Below are 20,010 nucleotides of genomic sequence, written 5' to 3' on the forward strand. Positions count from 1 at the left end.
GGCTTGATCCCAGGACCCTGGGATCATGACCCGAGCCGAAGGCAGAGGCTTTAACCCACTGAGCCACCCAGGCGCCCCTATTGTGCCTTTCTAAAACTAACTCTGCCCATCATCCATGGACATTAAGGAGGGTAATTATAGTGATGATCACTGGGTGTTTTATGTACATGATGAATCACTAAATTCTACACCTGGAACTAATATTACACTGTATGTTATCTATCTGGAATTTAAATAAAAACTTTTTTAAAAATTCCAAAAAAACCCTAACTTTGAAGTTAGACTCTCATCAGATATATGGAACTACCCAGATATTGAGAAGAATATTAAATATTATTATATATATCATATGTTTTATAATTTAAGATGTAACTATTCAGCTATAAGGTGTCTATCAGTGTTCTGCACTAAAGTCTTAATTTTGACTTCTTCTGCACACTCTCTTCTGTCTCATTTTATTTTATTATCTTATTTCTTTTTATTACATTCCTAACCTCTGCTGAAAAATCTTTCCTAAGAAACGTCTAAATGTGTCTTCCTTCTAGCTGTTTTTTTTTATTTTTTATTTTTTATTTTTTATTTTATTTTTTCAGTGTTCCAAGATTCATTGTTTATGCACCATACCCAGTACTCCATGCAATACATCCCTTCCATAATACCCACCACCAGTCTCACCCATTCTTTCACCCCCCTCCCCTCCAAAACCCTCAGTTTGTTTCTCAGAGTCCACAGTCTCTCATGGTTCGTCTCCCCCTCCGATTTACCCCAATTCACCTTGACACCTTCAGGGTGAAGCCAGATTTCTTGGTGTGGTCTGACACTTACTTGTCTTCAGCCCCAGTTTCCAAACCCTTTGTTAATTTCCTAAGGGAGTACTTGGTCTCTCTTGTCCTACACTCAGCTACCCAGAGACCTGATCCCGCCAGCTGTATTCTCTCCAGCTGCATTTCCTTCTTCCCCACACATGCTAACTTAAAGCAGTTTCATGAACAAAATCTGAGTTTATTTGCTTGGTTCCAAGATCTACTGTGTTTCTGAATGGGCTGGACAATTGTGCTTTTTTTCACCCTCATACTTCATAAGCTATCAATGAACTTCTCTTTTTTTTTTTTACATAACATACAATTACATGCTTGCCCTTAATAGTGCCATAGGCTCAACATATTTCAAAGAAAATTCTCCACTTGAAATTATGACAGCTTTTATATACAACTTTCTTTCTTTGCATATTATTGAAATTTCATAGAAAAAACTGAAACCAAAAGGAAAAAGTGGGGGACAAGTCAATTAAGAAAAAAGATCTTAAAAGAACTCGTGATTTATTTCTTGTTTTATTGACTCTTACAGGTTATGTAGAAGTGCTGGTGATACCTGCTGGAGCAAGAAGAATCAAAGTTGTGGAGGAAAAGCCGGCACATAGCTATTTAGGTAACCTGACACAGAGCCAATCCAAGTACGAGTCCCCCTCCCTCCACCCTGACAGTTGTCTGATGACGAGGACATCAATCTGTTTCTAGTTACATGTTTGAATTTCCCAGGAAGCACCTCCTGTCATATCAAGTAGGAATTTCTTTCCTTCTCTCCCAGGGACTTACCAGAGCAAAAGCAATCTGGTTGTCTATGTTTTGGGGAGAGTATAAATTGCTTCCACATGCTAGTCCATGTTTTAAAAAAAAAATTCATTGGAGGATTTAGGTGTGTTTTATTTCATACATATGCACATATATATTCCATAAATATATTTGTTTCATACATACATACACATATATATATTTATTGCATGTGCAAATGCATATATGTGTGTGTATATATATACGTATATATGAATGATTACTTTAGAAATAGAAAATCTTGTGGGATTCTCAAAAACATTCTGATATACTGAACAGATTTAATCTCTTAAGGAGAAACAATGCTGTCTCTTGCCTCACTTTAGGTATTTTCACCTATGAAGAGAGTATTTTAAATTTTTTAATGTTGTATGTGGAAAGAATTATTTCAGCTGTTTTAATTAGGCTAGTTAGTGATTTTAAATATGTAAAAGAAAATATGCAGTTGCCAAAATATGTATTGTTTATATATCAAAATTAAAAACCCATTAAGTCATGTGAAATGATTGTCTATAGTCATGGCATCCCCGGATAAAGGGATCTAATGTGATTAGGTCCAATAAAAGAGTAAAGCTTCTCCCAGAATTTAAATATTGTATTTACGTTATCTTTAAAGAAAGACTACATGTCTCTTTTTTTCTTAACAGAAATAATGTTCTCATTATTCTTTCTCAAAAGAAATAATATCCCAAGGGAAACACTTTGTACATGGAAAATAACCCAATATTATATGATTGTTTCTACTTTGCAATATTAAAAATAGTCTGCTCTTGGATTGAATTATTTTTTTCATTAGGGTTTGCTTTCTAGGAGTAGGAAAATATGAGGAAAGGGGACAGTGAAAGAAATCCTTTGTCATGTGACAGACTCATTAGTTTGTTATTACTAATTACCAATTTCATTTACTTTTACCAGCTAGGTTTTTAAATTCATTTTAAGTGCAAGTGAATCATCCCAGATACCCAAATTGTGATTAAAACTAATCTCGGGTTTTTGGAGACACTGTGCGAAACTTGGACAATTTCAGGATTTTCGTTCAATAGCCAACAATTGGCTCTTACACGTGGGAATATGTTTTCTTTTTTCCAAACTGGAAAGGAATATGGATGTCGCAAATGGAATGTTCTCATATTGTGTAAAACTCGATATTGTACTATGATTTTTAGTAACTTAACAAATGTGGCTAAAAGAACCAGCAGGTTTCACAAATGGGGCATCTCTATGCTCTAATTCCTTACTTCCTAGGCTCTTCCACCAATCCAGTCTTGTTTCTGTCTCCCTTCTGTCAAAGGGAGTTAATATAAGGTCAACAAATGCCTCCATATTAATACATCCAATGGTCACCATTCATCCAATACTTTCTTCTTTTGACTTGGAAGACTTGAGGCTCCCTGCGTCATTGGATGTCCCTTACTGGTCTCTTCCGATGGATTCTCTTCCCCTACATGTTTTCTATATGTTCCCATACTGTGGGTTTCAAGCCTGGGCCCTGCCGCCTTCCTTGCTGTCTTGTCTCCCTAGGGTATCCCATCTAGCTCCATTGCTTGACATGTCTATTGGGTATAAATTATCAAATTTCTTGTGTACCTCAGAAATAATAAGTCTAAGTCAAAAATTGTATTCCCACCCCATGCTGAAACTTCTTCCTCCTTCAGTGTACCCCACTATAATCTGTGTTACTGTATGAGTGTCTTAGGACTTCTCTATCAAGTATCACTCATCTGGTGGTTTAAACGTATTCTCTCACAGTTCTGGAGGCCATAATGGTTTCACTGGACCAAAAATCAAGGCATCTGCAAAGCTGTGCTCTCTCTGGAGACCCTATTCCTTGCCTTCTCCAGCTCCTGGCAGAGGCTAGCATTCTGTGGTTTGTGACCTCATCATTCCACTGCCTGCCTCCCTAGTGTCTTTGACATCTCCTGTTTTTCTGTCTTCAAAGCTCTCTCCTCCTACCTCTTATAAGGATACATGTGATTGTATTTCAGACCCACTTGGACTATCCAGAATAATCTCCCCATGTCAAGATCCTTAATCATATCTGCCAAGTTATTTATTTATTTGCCATATAAGTTGGCATTCGTAGGTTCCAGGAATTCAGAAACTGATATCTTTTTTTTTCCTTAATAGCATTTGTTTTTTAACTGAGGTGAAATACATGCAACATAAAATTTACCATCTTAACTATGTTAAGTGTACATTTCAGTGGCTCTGAGTGCATCACTTTGTTTTACAATCACCACCGCCATCCAACTCCAGAATGGTTCTCATCTTGCAAAACTGAAACTCTGTCTCCATTAATGGTAACTCTCCATTCCCCTCTCCTCCCATCCCTTGGTAGCCACCAAGGCTTTCTATCTTCATGAATTTGACCACTCTGCACATGTGGATATTCTCTATATGCAGAATCTCTTCTTTTGTTCTTTTATAACAATAATAACTATTCTTTTGTGACTATCATATATCACTTAGGATAATGTTCTCAAGACTTAATCATGCTATTGCATGTGTCAAAATTTCTTTCCTTTTTAAGGCCAAATAATATTTCATTATATGCATGGACCACATTTTGCTTATCAATTCATTCATTCATGGATACTTGGGCTGCTTCCACTTGTTAGCTGTTGTGAATAATACTGCTGTGAACATGGGTGTACAGATTGTACAGATGTCTCTTCAAGATCTAGCTTTTCATTCTTTTGAATATAGTCCCAGAGGTAGAATTTCTGTATCTTATGGTAATTCTATTTCTAATTTTTTTTGGACTGGCCACACCCTTTTCCACAGTTCTGCATTATTTTCCATTACCACCAACAGTGTGCAAGGGTTCCAGTTTCTGTGTTTTTTTACTAACTCTTTAAAAAAAAAAGACTTTATTTATTTATTTGAGAGAGATAGAAAGCGAGAGAGAGAGCAAACAGTAGCAGTGGGGAGGGGCAGAGGGAGGAGAACAAGGCTGACCGCTAAGTAGGGAGTCCCACACAGGACTCAATCCCAAGACCCTGGGATCTTGACCTAAGCTGAAGACAGATGCTTAACTGTCTGAGGCACCCAGTGCCCCAGTTCTTACCAACTCTTGAGGTTTTCCCTTTATCCTGGTAGTAGCCATCCTCATGGGTGTGAGGTGATTTTTTGTGTGGTTTTGTTTTGCACCTTCCTAATGATTAGTGAAACTGAAAATCTTTTCATGTACTTCTTGGCCATTTGACATATCTATGAAGAAATGTCTATTCAAGTCTTCTGTCCATTTTTGAAATAAGTTACTTGATTCATTGTGGCTGTTGATGACAATGAGTTTTAGGAGGTCATGGTATGTTCTGGATATTAACCCCTTATGAGATAAATGATTTCAAATATTTTTTCCCATTCTGTTACTGGTGTCTTTTGATACACAAGAGTTTTTGATTTTCATGAAGTTTATCTATTTTTCTTTTATCACCTGTGCTTTTGGTGCCATGTCCAAGGAGTCACTGCCGAATTCAATATTGTAAAGCTTTTGCCTTACGTTTGCTTCTAAGACTTTTATGGTTTCGGGTCTTACATTTTGTAGATAGTGTTAGTCAAGTGTACAACTTCATTTTTCTGCATGTGGATACTCCACTTTCCCAGTACCACTGATAGAAAGACTGTTCTTTCTCTGTTGAACAATCCTGGCACCCTTGCAGAAGGTCATTTGGCTCCGTATGCGAAGGCTTATTTCTGGAGTCTCTATTCTATTCCATTTGTCTATATGTCTGTTTTTTGGTTTGGTTTTGTTTTCATTTTATTTTATTTTATTTCATTTCAGTGTTCCGGTATTCATTGTTTCTGTATATATCTGCTTTTATGTCAGCAGCACACTGTTTTGATTACACTAGCTTTCTAGTAAGTTTTCATATCAGGAAGTGTGCATCTCCAGCTTTGTTCCTCTTTTTCCGGTTTGTTGTGGTTATTCAGGGTTCCTTGAAATTCCATACGAATTTTAGAAAGGTTTAATTATTTCTGTAAAAAAGGCCATTGGAAATTCAGTAAGGATTGCACTGAATTTGTAGATCATTTTGGTAACACTGACATCTTAACAGTATTAAGTCTTCCAACCCATGACCCTGGGATGTGTTTCCATTTATTTATGTCTTCTTTAATTCTTTCAGGAGTGTGTTCTGGTTTTTGTTATTGTATAAGTCTTTTACCCCCTCAATTGAGTTAATTATTTTTGATACTATTGTACGTAGACTGCTTTCTTATTTTCCTTTTCAGATTTTTCATTGCTAACATATAGAAATGCAGCTACCTTTCTTTGTGTTGACTTTGTATCATGCGACTTTTAAAACAGGCTCTCTGGTATGTGTGTGTAGAATCTTTAGGGTTTTCTACATAGAAAGAAGATCAGATCATCTGCAATCAGAAATAATTGTATTCTTCTCTGATTTGAATGCCTTTTATGTTTGTGAATTCAGTTTGCTGCTTTATTGAGAATTTTTGTGTTGGTGTTCATAAGAGAAATTGGTCTGTACTTTTGTTTTTGTATCTGTGTGTTTTTGTCTGGCTTTGGTAGCAAAGAATGAGTTATGCCTCATACTGTATGTTAGGAAGTCTTCCCTCCAATTCACTTCTTGGAGAATATGAAGATTGATGTTAGTTTTTCTTTAAACGTTTTGTAGAATTTGCCAGTGCAACCATAACATCCAGCGCTTCTTTTGGGGGGGATATTTTTGATTATTGATTCGGTGTCCTTACTAATTGTAGATATTTTTAGGATTTCTATTTCTTTGTGATTCAGTCTTCGTAAGTTTTGTGTTTCTAGGAATTTGTACATTTCATTTAGGTTATCCAATTTGTTAGCATACAGATTTTTAAAATTTTTGTTGAGGTATAGTTGACATACAATGTTATATTAGTTTCAGGTGCACAATATAGTGATTTAACAGTTTTATACATTGCACAAGGCTCTCCATGACAAATGCAGTTGCCGTCTGTCACCATACAATTATTTTAGTGAACTTGACTATATTCCCCATGCTCCACTTTTAATCCCCATAACTTATTTTGGAACTGGAAGTCAGTACTTCTTAATCCTCTTTACCTATTTCATCCATCCCTCTACCACCCACAGCTTCCAGTGTATTCTCTGTGTTCATGAGTCTGTTTCCATTTTTCTTTTTGTTTGCTTGTTTGTTTGTAACTCCACATATAAATGAAATCACATTGTCTTTCTTTGTCTGACTTATTTCACTGAGCGTAATGTCCTCTAGGTCCACATGTGTTGTCAAAAATGAGAAGAGTTTGTTTTTTAATGGGTGAGTAACATTCTGTTACACACACACACGCACACACACGTGCACACACACATGCACACACTGTATCTTCTTTATCCATTTATCTATTGATGGACACAGGTTACTTCCATATCTTAGATATTGTAAATAGTGTTGCAATAAACATAGTAAACACAGGGATGCAGATATCTTTAAGAATTAGTGTTTTCATTTTCTTTGGGTAAATACCCAAAGGTAGAATTATTGGCTCATATGGAATTTCTATCTTTAATTTTCTGAGAACCCTCCATACTGTTTTCCAGAGTGGCTGCACCGTTTACTCTCTCACCAACAGTGCACGAGGTTTTCTTTATCTTTGCATCCTCGCCAAAGCTTGTTATTTCTTGTCTGTTTGATACTAGCTATTCTGACTGGTGTGAGGATTATTTATAATAACTTTCTTATAATCCTTTTTATTTCTGCAGCATCAGCTGTAATAGCCCCACTTTCATTTCTGACTTTTTTTTTTTTTGCTTTCTTAGTCAATACAACCAAAGTTTTGTTCCTTAAAGTTGTAAAGTTAGGTTGTTAATCTGAGTTGGTTTTGTTTTGTTTTGTTTGTTTTTTGTTTTTGTTTTTGTTTTTGTTTTTGTTTTGAAAGAGAATGAGAGGGCACACACATGTGGTGGGGGGAGGTAGGGGCAGAAGGAGAGGGAGAGAGAGAATCTTAAGCAAGCTTCATGCTCTGTGAGGAACCTGACACGGGGCTCCATCTCATGACCCTGAGATCATGACCTGAGCCAAAATGAAGAGTCAGAGACTTAATGAGCCACCCAGCACCCCAAGATCTGTCTTCTCTTTTCATGTGTTTGTTGCTCTAAATTTCCCCCATCACACTTCTTTTGCTCTCTCCTCTGCATTTTACTGTGTTGAGTTTTCATATCCATTTGTCTCAAGATTTTTTCTAACTTCCCCTTGTAATGTCTTCTTTGATCCACTGGATTTTTGAGTGTGTTGTTTCATTTCCACATTTGTAAATTTTCCAGTTTTCCCTGTGACAGATTTCTAATCTAACTTCATCCGTTTGTGGGCAGAGAAGGTTCTTTGTACGATGTCTGTTTTTTAGGACATGGTTACCTTCTTGCGGGACATTATTTATCCCACCACAGTCCCTAATTTCTATCCAATAGTTTATACCAGCACTAGTTCTCCTTGATGACTGTCTTTACCACGTGAATGCATCAGCGAGTCCTGTCAGTTACTCAAATGTATCACTTTCCCTCCATAACCACTGCTGCCCAGTCCTGCTTACTCTCCTTTAGAGCATTTATCACCATCATTGTCTGAGTTGTCTTATCTGTCCACATGTGGGCTTTTACATTGTGGATCTCCATGGTTAATTCTGAAGGCAGAGATCCTGTTGCACAGAGCTTCACTGGGAAAAACTCAAGCAGACTCTGGCACACAGAAAGTAATAAAGACTTTTTATGAGTGAATTTTAATTAAGAAAAGATGGTTCATACTTGTGTAGTAATTAGTCATGGGCCAGTTCATTAAATATATCTGTTAAGTGAATCTTCACATCTCTGTAAAGTAGACACCACTAATTTTTTTTTTTTAACCAGAGACTAGAGGACAAGGGAGTTTTAAATTTCTTTCCCAAGATCATACATCTAAAAAAGCTGTGATCTTGAAATTTAAACCAGGCAGTGTGGCCATAGTATCTGATTCCTAGTGTTCCTTTTTCCTTTTTCTTTTTTATTCATAGTCTCTCACAATAATACACTTGTGATTTTAGAGTACATGTCATATACGAACATGTTGTCTTTGAACTTCCCCCCAAACTCCCTTCTTTCCCCCTTGTCTTAATTAATGAGATCAATTGTATACAGCTAACTCAGGGAAATACAAATTATGAAAAGATAGTTTTCTTCTCTTATTACTACCTCCAGTTCAGCCAGATCCCATCTTCTTTCCCTGATGCATATCTCTAAACATAAATATCAAACTACTTTTTCTTCTGAAAAGAAAATTAATTTAACATGGAATCACATGTCTGTGTTAAGTATCTGGTCTCATTATTGTCAGTTTTCTTTGTACTTAGAATTAGGCATAAGTTACTAGGGTCTTTTACTTCACAAGGAAACAGCATGAGGGCTCTTGAACACTCATAAATACTACTAAAGAGATTAGGATTGAAAATATAATATGTTGCCATGTTTATTCAAGAACCCCACTAAGTTTTCTTCTCAACTGAGGAAATCACTTTTCCTGATGAATTAAGGGAAGGGTGCAAGAATGAAGACAAAGTGACCACTTGCATAATCCTATCAAAGAACGGGAATGGAAAGAACCCAATGGCTTCTAGAGACATTGAGGAAGTTGAGCTCATGAAACTTTTGCAAATGGATGTGTTGATAGAAGACAAGCTTCAAGGATGACTTTTAGGTTTCTGGATTAAACAACTGGGCAAATAAATGGCATTTAGTGAGCTAGCACACATGGATGGAGGCAAATTTGGGGAAAAAAATGATGCGGTATTTAAATCCTAGATTTTAAGTCTCAAATATTAGATTTCAAGTCTATTATAGAGAATACATATCATAAAGCACATTTCTTAAAGACCTCTTCAGGCACTGGAAGGAAGTTATTGAAAATCATCTTTTTTTCTGAAATAGCATAAGGAAAAATAGATTATTTCCTGGCAAGCTGATCATTCTTTAACAAATTAACTCATCTACATAAAACTATATATTATCTCAAAGGGGACAATTAATTCCCTCCCAATACAATTATTATTTTTCATTATTCTCTGAGTTGTATTCCTATACATAATCATTATCTGTACTTCTGAATATCATGGCTCAATTGTTTTGTTAAAAATTAATGAGAAAGTCTAAAATGGGTAGGAGTTCAGATGGACTATACGTTATAGCTTTACAAAGTCATTATAGCTTAGGACATTTAAAAGCCTAAAAAAATAAAGGTCATATGGGTCCACTTACCTCGCCTGCAGTTTTACACACAAACCACTATGGAAAAGCTTTTCATTGAGAAAAATTTTAAAATGTTGAGCAAATTATAAGAGGAGGAAAAAAAACACATTTTAAAGTTATCTCTAAAATGAAAAGAAATTAAGGAACACTCACACGCCAAAAACAAAATGAGAACAGGAAGCCAGTATATTAGGCGGACCGAAATCTCACTTATTATTAAACCTGGAGACCAGTTTAGATTTTGAGCACCAAGGCAGACCGTGGACAGAAAACAAAGCCTGAGGCTTTATAAAGTAGAGGCTTGAACAGGAGACATCTACATAAAGCAAGACCCCAAAGGAGTACAAGCTCAGTGTGAAGGAGACATAGAAATACATTTGCACCATAAAAGGAGAATGAAAGGAAATGTGTATGTATTAACTCTGGTACTCAGTGGAAGTAGAAAATGAACTTCCTTTAAGATTCCAAACCCAAAGCAAATGCTCTATGGCTTTATAGCACGAACTTACCCAACTAGGAAGTCCAAAACTCCAAGACGTTTATTTTAATGAATTACCAAGGGGGCAGGCATATACAAATGTAAATCCTTTCTGAAATAATGCACTTTCAAACCAGGCCTCAAAGGAATTTTATAAGGTTCAACAAATATAATTTTATAGTAAAAAAATGTTCAGGAAACACAAAAGGGAATAGATGCAGTAAAAATAAGGGAGAGCAGAATTAGATATGTATTTGGATCATATATAGAAGATACAAAAACAGTATAGATTTAAAATATGAAAAAGGGATTTAAAAATAAGAATAAACAAAATTGACTAAAAGACATACTCAAATAACCAAATATAATTTTTAAAATTAAATTTTCAAAATTCAATCAATAGACTACAAGATTAGGAGAAAAATAACAGAAATACACAGCAAAAAGGAGAAAAAAGGCATAAAATAAGATGTTAAAAATAAAACAAAATATACCAACAATCTTAAGCATTTAAAAACTAAAATTTCTGTTTAAAAGACAAAAATTATCAGATTGGATTTTTAAAAAGTAACTCAGGTATATGGTGTTCATGTAAGATTCAAAAAAACTGAAAATCAAAGAATGGAAAACTATACTAGAAAAAATACAAGCAAAAATAATTCTGATAGAGCCAAAGTAATGTAAGTCAGAATTCACTGTTTTTAAAGGTTTTTTAAAATCATTTTTGAGAGAGAGAGAGCACCAGAGCATACGTGAGAGACCTGGGAGAGGGGCAGAGGGAGAAACAAGAAGCTTCTTGTAAGACTCAATCCCAGGACACTGAGATCATGACCTGAACTGAAGGCAGATGCTTAACCAACTGAACCACCCAGGCACCCAAGTCAGAACTCATTTTAAAGGAAAATGCATTATTTGAGATAAAAAGAAGTCACAGAATAATTTAAAAAATAACTTAATTCCTTATTAAGACATTATAATTTTAAAATTGTATGAACCCAGGAATTCAGCTTGAAAGCTCTTAGGCAAAAATTGACAAATCTATTGTCGTAGTGAAATTAAACATTAAATAGGGGCATGAACTGACTTCCAACCAACATATTTAAGTAACACAGAAAAAGATATTATTTAAACAGTAATGCTGGAATAATTGGGTATTAATGTGAGGGGCAAAAACTGAGCTTTAACTCCTACCTCTTATCATACATAACAATTAACTCAAAATGGATTGGAGATATACACAAAAAAGCTAAAACTCTAAAACTTCTGGCAAAAAACATAAGAGAGGGGTACCTGGGTGGCCCAGTTGGTTGAGGGTGTGGAACTCTTGGTTCTACTCAGTTCATGATCTTGGATTTGGGGATCCTGTTCCCACATGGGGCTCCAGTCTTGGTCAGGAGTCTACTTGAGATTCTCTCTCCCTCTCCCTCTGCCCCAACCCCTCACCACTCACATGCTGTGAAACTTGCACTCTCTCTCTCTCAAATAAATAAATAAGTGAATAAAATCTTCTAAAAAAAATGAGAGAAAACCTTCAAGACATTGTGGGTGGCAAAGATTTCTTTACAATAGATGTACAAAAATACCAACCCCTTCACCCAAAAATGAATGTGTTTAAGTTAATCAAAAGTGAAACTATTGCTCATTAAAGGGCACCATTAAGAAAATTAAAATGCAAGTCATAGTGTCAGAAAAATATTTGCAAAAACACTTATCTTTTTAAAAAACTTGTCTGTAAATTATACAAAAATGTAATTTTCCTGAACATCTAATAGATACCAATAAATATTCTTAATTATTGTATTACTTACAAAGGAAACAATACGATATAGGTATTTATATTTATTATCCATCTTAAAAATTATTTTTAGTACATTTAAAGAACTCTGAGCCCCTCCTCTTCTATTTTATAATAAGTTTTGTTAAAACTGGCAGTAAGTTTTCTTCAATGTTTGAATGTTGGTATTTTCTTTGTTGGAAGGTTTTTAAATCCCAACTTAATTTCTTTAGTGTGTGTCTTTGCATGCTTGTGTGCACAGTCAAATGTGTGTATGTATACGACTGTCCAGGTGGTTTCTTCTTTGGTCAGATTTGGTAATTGGTGTCTTTAAAGAATTAAGCCATTTTCCTTACCTTATCAAATTTATTTTCTTAAAGTTGTTTATCACATTTTCCTATTATACTACAATGTCTATAATATTATAGCAATATTCCTTCACTCATTTCCCATATTGTTAATTTGTGTCTTTCTTTTTTGCTTACTCAAACTAGACCTCTATCAATTTTCAATCTTTTGAAATAACCAGCTTTTGATGTCTTCGATTGCCTTTGTTGTTATTCTTTCTATTTAATTGACTTCTCTTTGTTTTTCTTCCTACTTACTTTAGGTTTGAATTGTTCATTTTTATACCATTTTCAGGTGAAAATATACTAAAATCAATTATCTGAGTTAATTAATTGATTTTGGATAATTGATTTTAGTCCTTTCTTCTTTGCTAATATGACAATTTATCCATCTAAACACTGCTTTAGCTATGTATCACAATTCAAGGATATTGTGATATTAGTTTAAAATATTTTTGCATTGCCAGTGTGATTTTCTACTTTGGCCCATGGGTCATTTATAAATGTATTGTTTAATTTCCAAATATTTGTAGATTTTTTAATAGATATTTTGTTATTGATTTCTAGTTTCAGTCTTTGTGGTAAGAGGATTCACTGAGTGTGATTTCAGCTGAGACTTGTTTCATGGCCCATGGCCCTTATTGATTAGTATAATGCATTAATTATATGTAATTGCTGGCTCTTCTCTAAATATCACCTAGCTCAATTTGGTTTGTATTTTCTGTATTCCTATTGATTTTCTTCTTGTTTTAGAAGTTAGGGAAAGAACTATTGAAATCTCCAACTGAAATTATGGATTTGTCCATGTCTCCTTTCAACTATCTCAGCTTTCTTCATGCATTTTGATGCTCTCTTTCACACTTAGGATTGTATGGTTTACATAATAAGTTTTTTAAATGTCATTTAGAATTTTACATTTAAAGTAATTAAAATTTAAATGGCATTTAAAAAAAAAATTCTTTTTTTATTTTTTGGAATTATCCCTTGCCCTGAAGTCCATGCTATCTGATACTGAAATAGCCAATACATCCTTTTTATAATTAGTGTCTCATGCTTAATTTTTCCCACGCTTTTAGGTTTAATCTACCTATGTTTTATTTTTAAAGTGCGTTCTTCTAAATTGAATAGAGTGGGGTCTTTTCCCCCCCACCATCCTGACAGTCTCTCTTTTTTAACCAATATCGTTAATGTATTTAAACATAATATAATTATGGATATATTGAATTATTTTCTGTTTTCTATCCCTTTTTAATCCTTTTTCCCTATGTCTCTGTTTTCTGTCGGACTGAGGTTTTGTTTTTTTTCTTTTTAATGAACATTCCACTTAGTCTCTTATTTGCCTGTTTGCTGTATATAGCTCTTGTTTTATACTTAAATGGCCAGTGTAGGATTTACAGTATGCATTTTTAACTTATTACAGTCTCTTTTCAAATTATATGATGCCATTTTGCAGGTAATCTAAGTTCCTTAAAAGTGTATTTCCCTTCACCTGCTTCCCTTCCTTTGTGCTATTATGCATATTTCTACATTTCATATAGTCACTTTTTTTATATGTCTTAATCACCAAAATAAGTTTTAATCACTTTTGCTTTAAAGTCAATCATCCTATAAAGAACTTATTAATTAAAAAAATATTTATGTATCTGTAACCAACATTCTTCATGCCCTCACATAATCCACCATTTCCTCCTGGAGCCATGTTCTTTCAACCTGAACAATGTCCCTTCACATTTCTTGTAGAGCATATCTGCTGGTGGTAAAATTCCCATATTTTGTTTTACTGACAGTGTATTTATTTTTCCAACCTATCTGAAGGATCTTTTCACTAGATACAGAATTCTATATTTTGTTTGCTTATGCTTTATTTTTTTTCTCACTTCAAAGGTAATGTTTCATTGTCTTCTGGCTTCTATTAGTTCTGACAGTATATCCAGAAAATTGGTAATCTTTTTTCCCTTTATATATAAAGTGCCTTTTGAAGATTTAAGATTATTCTCCTAATCATTGGATTCTAGCAGTTTGATTATGATGTGCTTTGGTGATCTTTCCTTGTACTTTTCTTTCTTGGATTCCATTGTATTGATTAGCACAGTAAGTTTATGGTTTTCATCAACTTTGGAAAAATTTGGGGCATTATGTCTTCAAATAACTTTTTTGCCTACTTCCTGTTCTCTGGGATTCCAGTTCCATCTGTATGAGTCTACCAGGTATTTCCTGTGAGTCACTGATGCTCTGTTCATTTTTTTAAAAGGTTTTATTTATTTCTTTGATAGAGAGAGAGAGTACAAGCAGGGGGAGGGAGAAACCGGCTCCCTACTGAGCAGGGAGCTTGATGTGGTGCTCAATCCCAGAACCCTGGGATCATGACCTGAGCTGAAGGCAGACATTTTAAAGAACTGAGCAACCCAGGTGCCCCAACTCTGTTTATTTTTTCAGGCTTTGTTTTTCTTTCTGCATTCCATATAGTTCTAGTCTTATCAACTTCTCAAGTTCACTGAGTTATTTTGCAATCTCTAATCAGCCCTGAAGCCAATTTAATGAATTTATTGTTTCAGATATTTTATATTTCTATTCTGAGGAATTTGATTTGCTTATTTTCTTGTAGTTTCTACTTTTCTCTTTAATATTATAGGTTTTTCTTTAAATTTTTGTGCATACTTCATATATATATATATGAAGAAGTATATTTCTTTAAATTTTTGTGCATACTGGTCATATATATACGTGTGTGTATATATATATGTATATATATATACACACACGTATATAAAATAGCTTTTTTAAAGTCATGGTCTGCTGGTTTCATCATCTCTGTTATTTCTAGGTCTCATTTTATTGACAGATTTTTTTTCCCTGATTATTGGTCATGTTTTCTGAACTTTTTCATATATCTAGTAATTTTTTGGTTGGGTGCTGGACACTGTTAATGTGAGAGTGCTAGATGACTATTGTTTTTATGTACTGTTGAGCTTCATTTTGTTGGCTTCATTTTGTTCTTTTTATTTATTGTTGAGCTTCATTAATTGCAGATCAGCTTAAGTTCTTAAAGCTTTTGTGAAGCCTTTGTTGGGCTGGATCTCGAGTAGCCTTTATTCTAAGACTAGTCCAGCCTCACTTCTAATGTGCACATTTTTATTCTATTTTTTTAGGTACTCCACTAAAGTCTCTGTTGTATGTTCAGTAGGATCTATCCTCTCTAATTGAATAGAACTCATATGTCTTCCAACCCTACATGAGCTCCAGACATTGTATAGTTTCCAGGCTCAATGTAATTGCTCTTTTCCCAGCCTTGAAAAATCTCACCACACTTATTCGCAGCTTGGTATTTAGCCACAGGCTCAAAGGAGCACCTTTGAGGATTTTTAGAGCTTGTCTCTGTGCAGCTTCCTCTTCTCCACTATTTCAAAAAACAGATTCCAGATGCCTCAGGCAATTTGAACTCTGCTCTCTGTGTGGTCATCTTACAGAAGTCCCCATTGTCTGTGCTCTGCTTGAGTTCCCACTGCCTGTGGTTTGGTCTGGTAAATATCTTCAGGCAGAAAGTCAAGCAATTTAAGACATCACATTTGTTCTCCTTCTCTTGGGGACCTCAGTTCTTTCGCTGTTGTCCAGTGTTGGAAAACAGTTGTATCATACACTGTTTGGTTTTCTCATTGTTTAAAATGCATGAGATAGTATAGTCCACTTATTATGGTATGACCAGAAACAGGTTTTCTAAAAACACGTTTTAAAGTTAATGGATTAAAAACAAAAACATAGAACAAGAAAAAAACACTTAGTGTATTGGTTCTTCTTCATATGCTCTTAAGCTTATAAATTATGTGAGTTTTCAGGTACGTATGTGTATGCCATTTGGGGGGAAATACTGAATTCCAGAAATATCGATTGAATCTAAACATTATACTATAGCCATCCCCAGAAGGTTTAAGGCAATTTTATTAGAGATTTTCAGGAAATATTCCTTTATAATTGTGTCCTGAGTATATGTTGAAACACAGAAAAAATATGGAATTATACTGGCCATAGTTACAAATCTAGACCAAAAAGATTTCTTAAAACATTTGATAGATTTCAGAGAAATACAATGAAATATTTTACCTTTTAGGCAAAATCACTTTTTTCATCAGTTTAGCATTATCTGATGTATATCCATTTGTAGGTAGTAAAAGCTATTCTCAAAGTGTTACATTTTCTGTCAACATATTAACCCCTCAAGTTTAAAATTCAAGTTAAAAATGAATACTTATATATTTTTCATAAATCTGAAAATACATATACTTAATATTTTATTAAAACATTATGCTTTATGTGCAGTACCTGGAGATCTTTTTTGGTAGAAATTAAGATTGATAAGGTGAAATTTCAATAATTTTATGGATCTGTTACTTATAATAATGGGGATATCAGCCCCAGAAAAATCCCTCAGTGGACCAGAAACACTATAATAAACCATTAATAATTTATTTTATTAATTTAAATTTTAAAACACAAATGACTAATAAGCAAATGAAAAATATCTTTAACCTTAGTAGCAATTAAACAAGTTTTTTTTTAACCTACATAGTTCATAATTTAATTCCTAGTATTTTTTCCTCACACATGTTCTTTTGCTAGTCTTTCCCTTTGCACTATTGTCATACCCACCTGTTTTCTCACCTGAGATTTCTTTCACCGGCAACAACAAGTCATCACATTTTATCAATTTCACTCCTAAATGCCTCTTGATATTTTTCTCCAGTACCTGAATCCAAGCTACCATTACTTTCTGTTGGGTTACAATGATCTCCTGTCTTTGCTATCCAAATTTGCCCCACATGCAGTCCATGTCTATACACTATTGTTCAGAAACTTTCATAGCTTTGTATTTTTTCTTAGGGAAAAAAGCCCTAAAAGTATGAACAAGGTCCATAAGATCTGGTGATCCCTTACTTCTCCAGCCTCATCTCATCATGATTCACTTCAGTACATCTGGCATCCTGCACACTTGCTCTCTGATTCTCACCAAGCTGTGACCTTTAAGACCTTCCCATCTGTAGCCCCCTCAGTCCTGAATGTTCTCTCTCCACTTTCTCTTTTCCCCTGGCTTCCAGCCTCAGGAAATGATGTCGCTCAAAGTTTTTCTTCATTCTTCCCACACAAGTTCCAGCAGATTCCAGTTAGATTATAAATTCCATAAAGCCAGAAAACATATTTATAATTGTTAATTTTGGAAGGTCCAAGGACTTTGAGTATTTCCTACTTTATACCTTATAGGTTAATAAGTAATTATTCAGTCATGATGAAATGTTTTACATGAAAAAGTGGCTTCTAAATTCAAAAATGGCACTCTCAGGGACTGTTATGCAAGCCTGTATTGGTGCAACCTTTGTGAAAATCAATTTGAGATTGTTTTTCAGTCTTTAATTGTTCTATTTATTTGGCTCTGTAATTCCAAATCTGGGAATCTATCCAAGGGAAATAATCAGATACACATAGAGTTAGTATACAGTGTATTTATCTGAGCATTATCTACCATATAAAAACTGGGAAACCTTCAAATAGTCAATAAATGGAGATTAGCTTTGATGATATTTAGGAAGATTTACTGGCTTCAGTTTTCAAAATATTTTGATAGCATAATGACATAAAAATCCTCATGTAGATGTATCTTAGAATGAAAATTCACTTATATGGAAGAGCCTGGAAGTTTAAATTAGACAAATAAAATCATTTGAAACAAAGTAAGAAGGAATCCTTAGTTTAAAATGGTAATTATGACATCTCACTTCCTTGTTATGAATCTTATTTAAATAGTAGCAGAGATGAGATCAAAGAAAAAAGAAAAAATTCATGTAGGTAAACAAAGTTATTCCGTAAAATCCCATGTAAGTGAGGGCTGTTTATAGATGAGAATTAGCATTTATCTTCCATTCTTGTACCCAGCAAATCACAAACATGATGTTCCAGGGTCCTGAGTTCTGTTTATAAAACAAACACATTTTATGTTTGAATTGTTTTGTAATGAAAATAAGTCTGTCATCCTGATTTGTTTGCTAACATGCTTTGTAATGACCTTTCTTTAATCACTTTTTTGGGTGGCATGGGACATACAGAGAATATATAAGATGTAGTGTCAACATCCTTCATAGGATTACCGCATAGACAACAGACACACAGAGCCTTTTTATTTTTTTTTAAGTTTTTATTCCTAGGAAATCTCTACACCCAAAATGGAGTTCAAACTCAACAACCCAAGATCACGAGTCACACTTTCCTAACTGTGCCAGCCAGGTGGACACACATAGTCTTAATATAATAGTTTGTTAAAGAACAAATCATTATGGGGCAGAATACGGGTTACAGATGACACATGTCTGAAGGAGGTTGGAAGAGGCCACGATAAACATGGTACCATAGCTGTAGACAGTGCCAGGAGGGAAGGCGAGCTCATGGCATGTGCTCCAACTGTGTTCTTCCCTATGGAGGAGATGCCTCCTGTCTTAGACCGGGGAGTGTTAACCCATGAGCTTAGAAATAAATGAACTGCTTCTATTAAATCATGGGAAGTGGATATTGATTAATGATGCTAATTTGTTCAGCTGTCGTAATATTTTTGAACCTCTTTCTAGCTCTACGAGACGCTGGAAAGCAGTCTATTAATAGTGACTGGAAGATCGAGCACTCAGGAGCTTTCAACTTAGCAGGCACTACTGTCCATTATGTAAGACGAGGCCTCTGGGAGAAGATCTCCGCCAAAGGACCTACTACGTCACCTTTACACCTCCTGGTATGAAGGGGTCAACTGATAATATTGCTAATCAACTTCCATGTCCAAAGCCATTCCCACTGTACCTCCTCTGATCTTTTTTCCAAGTTTGATTTGTCAGGTAGACATTCAACATCATTGAAGGGGGAGGGGCGTTTAGGTTTTCATTTTAATGTGTTTTAAATCATGATGTCAAAACCAGAAGTTATTGCAAGAAGAGCAAGACATTTTAGGGAATTAATTCACAGACTCAAAGTAGAAGGGAATTGTCAGGCAACAAGGAGCCCATTTTTTCTAGAAGAGCAGTTTTACCAGCAGTGTCTTCGTAACTCACTAGCAAGAGCAGGCGTCTGTAAAGACAGTGTTAGACACTCTGGCAGCTCATAGCATTTCACGCATCCATGGCATGGGCATTTTCTGAACCTGCATAAAATGCCTTTGATAAAATGATACCTCCCCTGGGAAAAGCTTTGGTAAACATACCTAACGACACATCCAGTTACCCTCTTTTGTTTTCTTACTGGGTGCATTGATTCCTGCAAAGAAGTATGAAAGTTGGAATCTTCGGGATGATACCCCTTCACTTTGTAGTAGAAGACTAGTTGTGAGGCAGGACAGAGAATGAAGGAAACGGAGCAGTGGGGCTCTGCATCCAAGCTGGTGGCTGGTTCATGTGCTCCTCTCGACCTTGAACTTTGCAGTCAGCGGTAATGGCTCAGGAGCCTGAGGGCTGACTGCACAGCTGGCATGTTCCCCATCCTAGTGGCAGAGTCTGAAATTCAGACACTTCAACACCTCCTTAAGTCCACACATAAAAACAACTCTAAAA

At 35.0% G+C, this 20,010-nt stretch overlaps 1 protein-coding gene across 1 annotated transcript in view; it reads left to right on the top strand.

The window, feature by feature from the left end:
• Window positions 1-20,010, top strand: part of ADAMTS19 (ADAM metallopeptidase with thrombospondin type 1 motif 19) — a 250,022-nt gene that overhangs the window by 185,676 nt on the left and 44,336 nt on the right. The window contains exons 16-17 of the mRNA XM_032851974.1: window positions 1,348-1,428; window positions 19,045-19,202. Of these exons, the coding sequence (XP_032707865.1) occupies window positions 1,348-1,428; window positions 19,045-19,202 (239 nt within the window). The remainder of the gene's footprint in view (window positions 1-1,347; window positions 1,429-19,044; window positions 19,203-20,010) is intronic.

This window comes from Lontra canadensis, unplaced genomic scaffold, assembly GCF_010015895.1.
Source record: "Lontra canadensis isolate GAN:19392208 unplaced genomic scaffold, GSC_riverotter_1.0 scaffold5, whole genome shotgun sequence".
In the NCBI taxonomy this organism is placed as follows: domain Eukaryota; kingdom Metazoa; phylum Chordata; class Mammalia; order Carnivora; family Mustelidae; genus Lontra; species Lontra canadensis.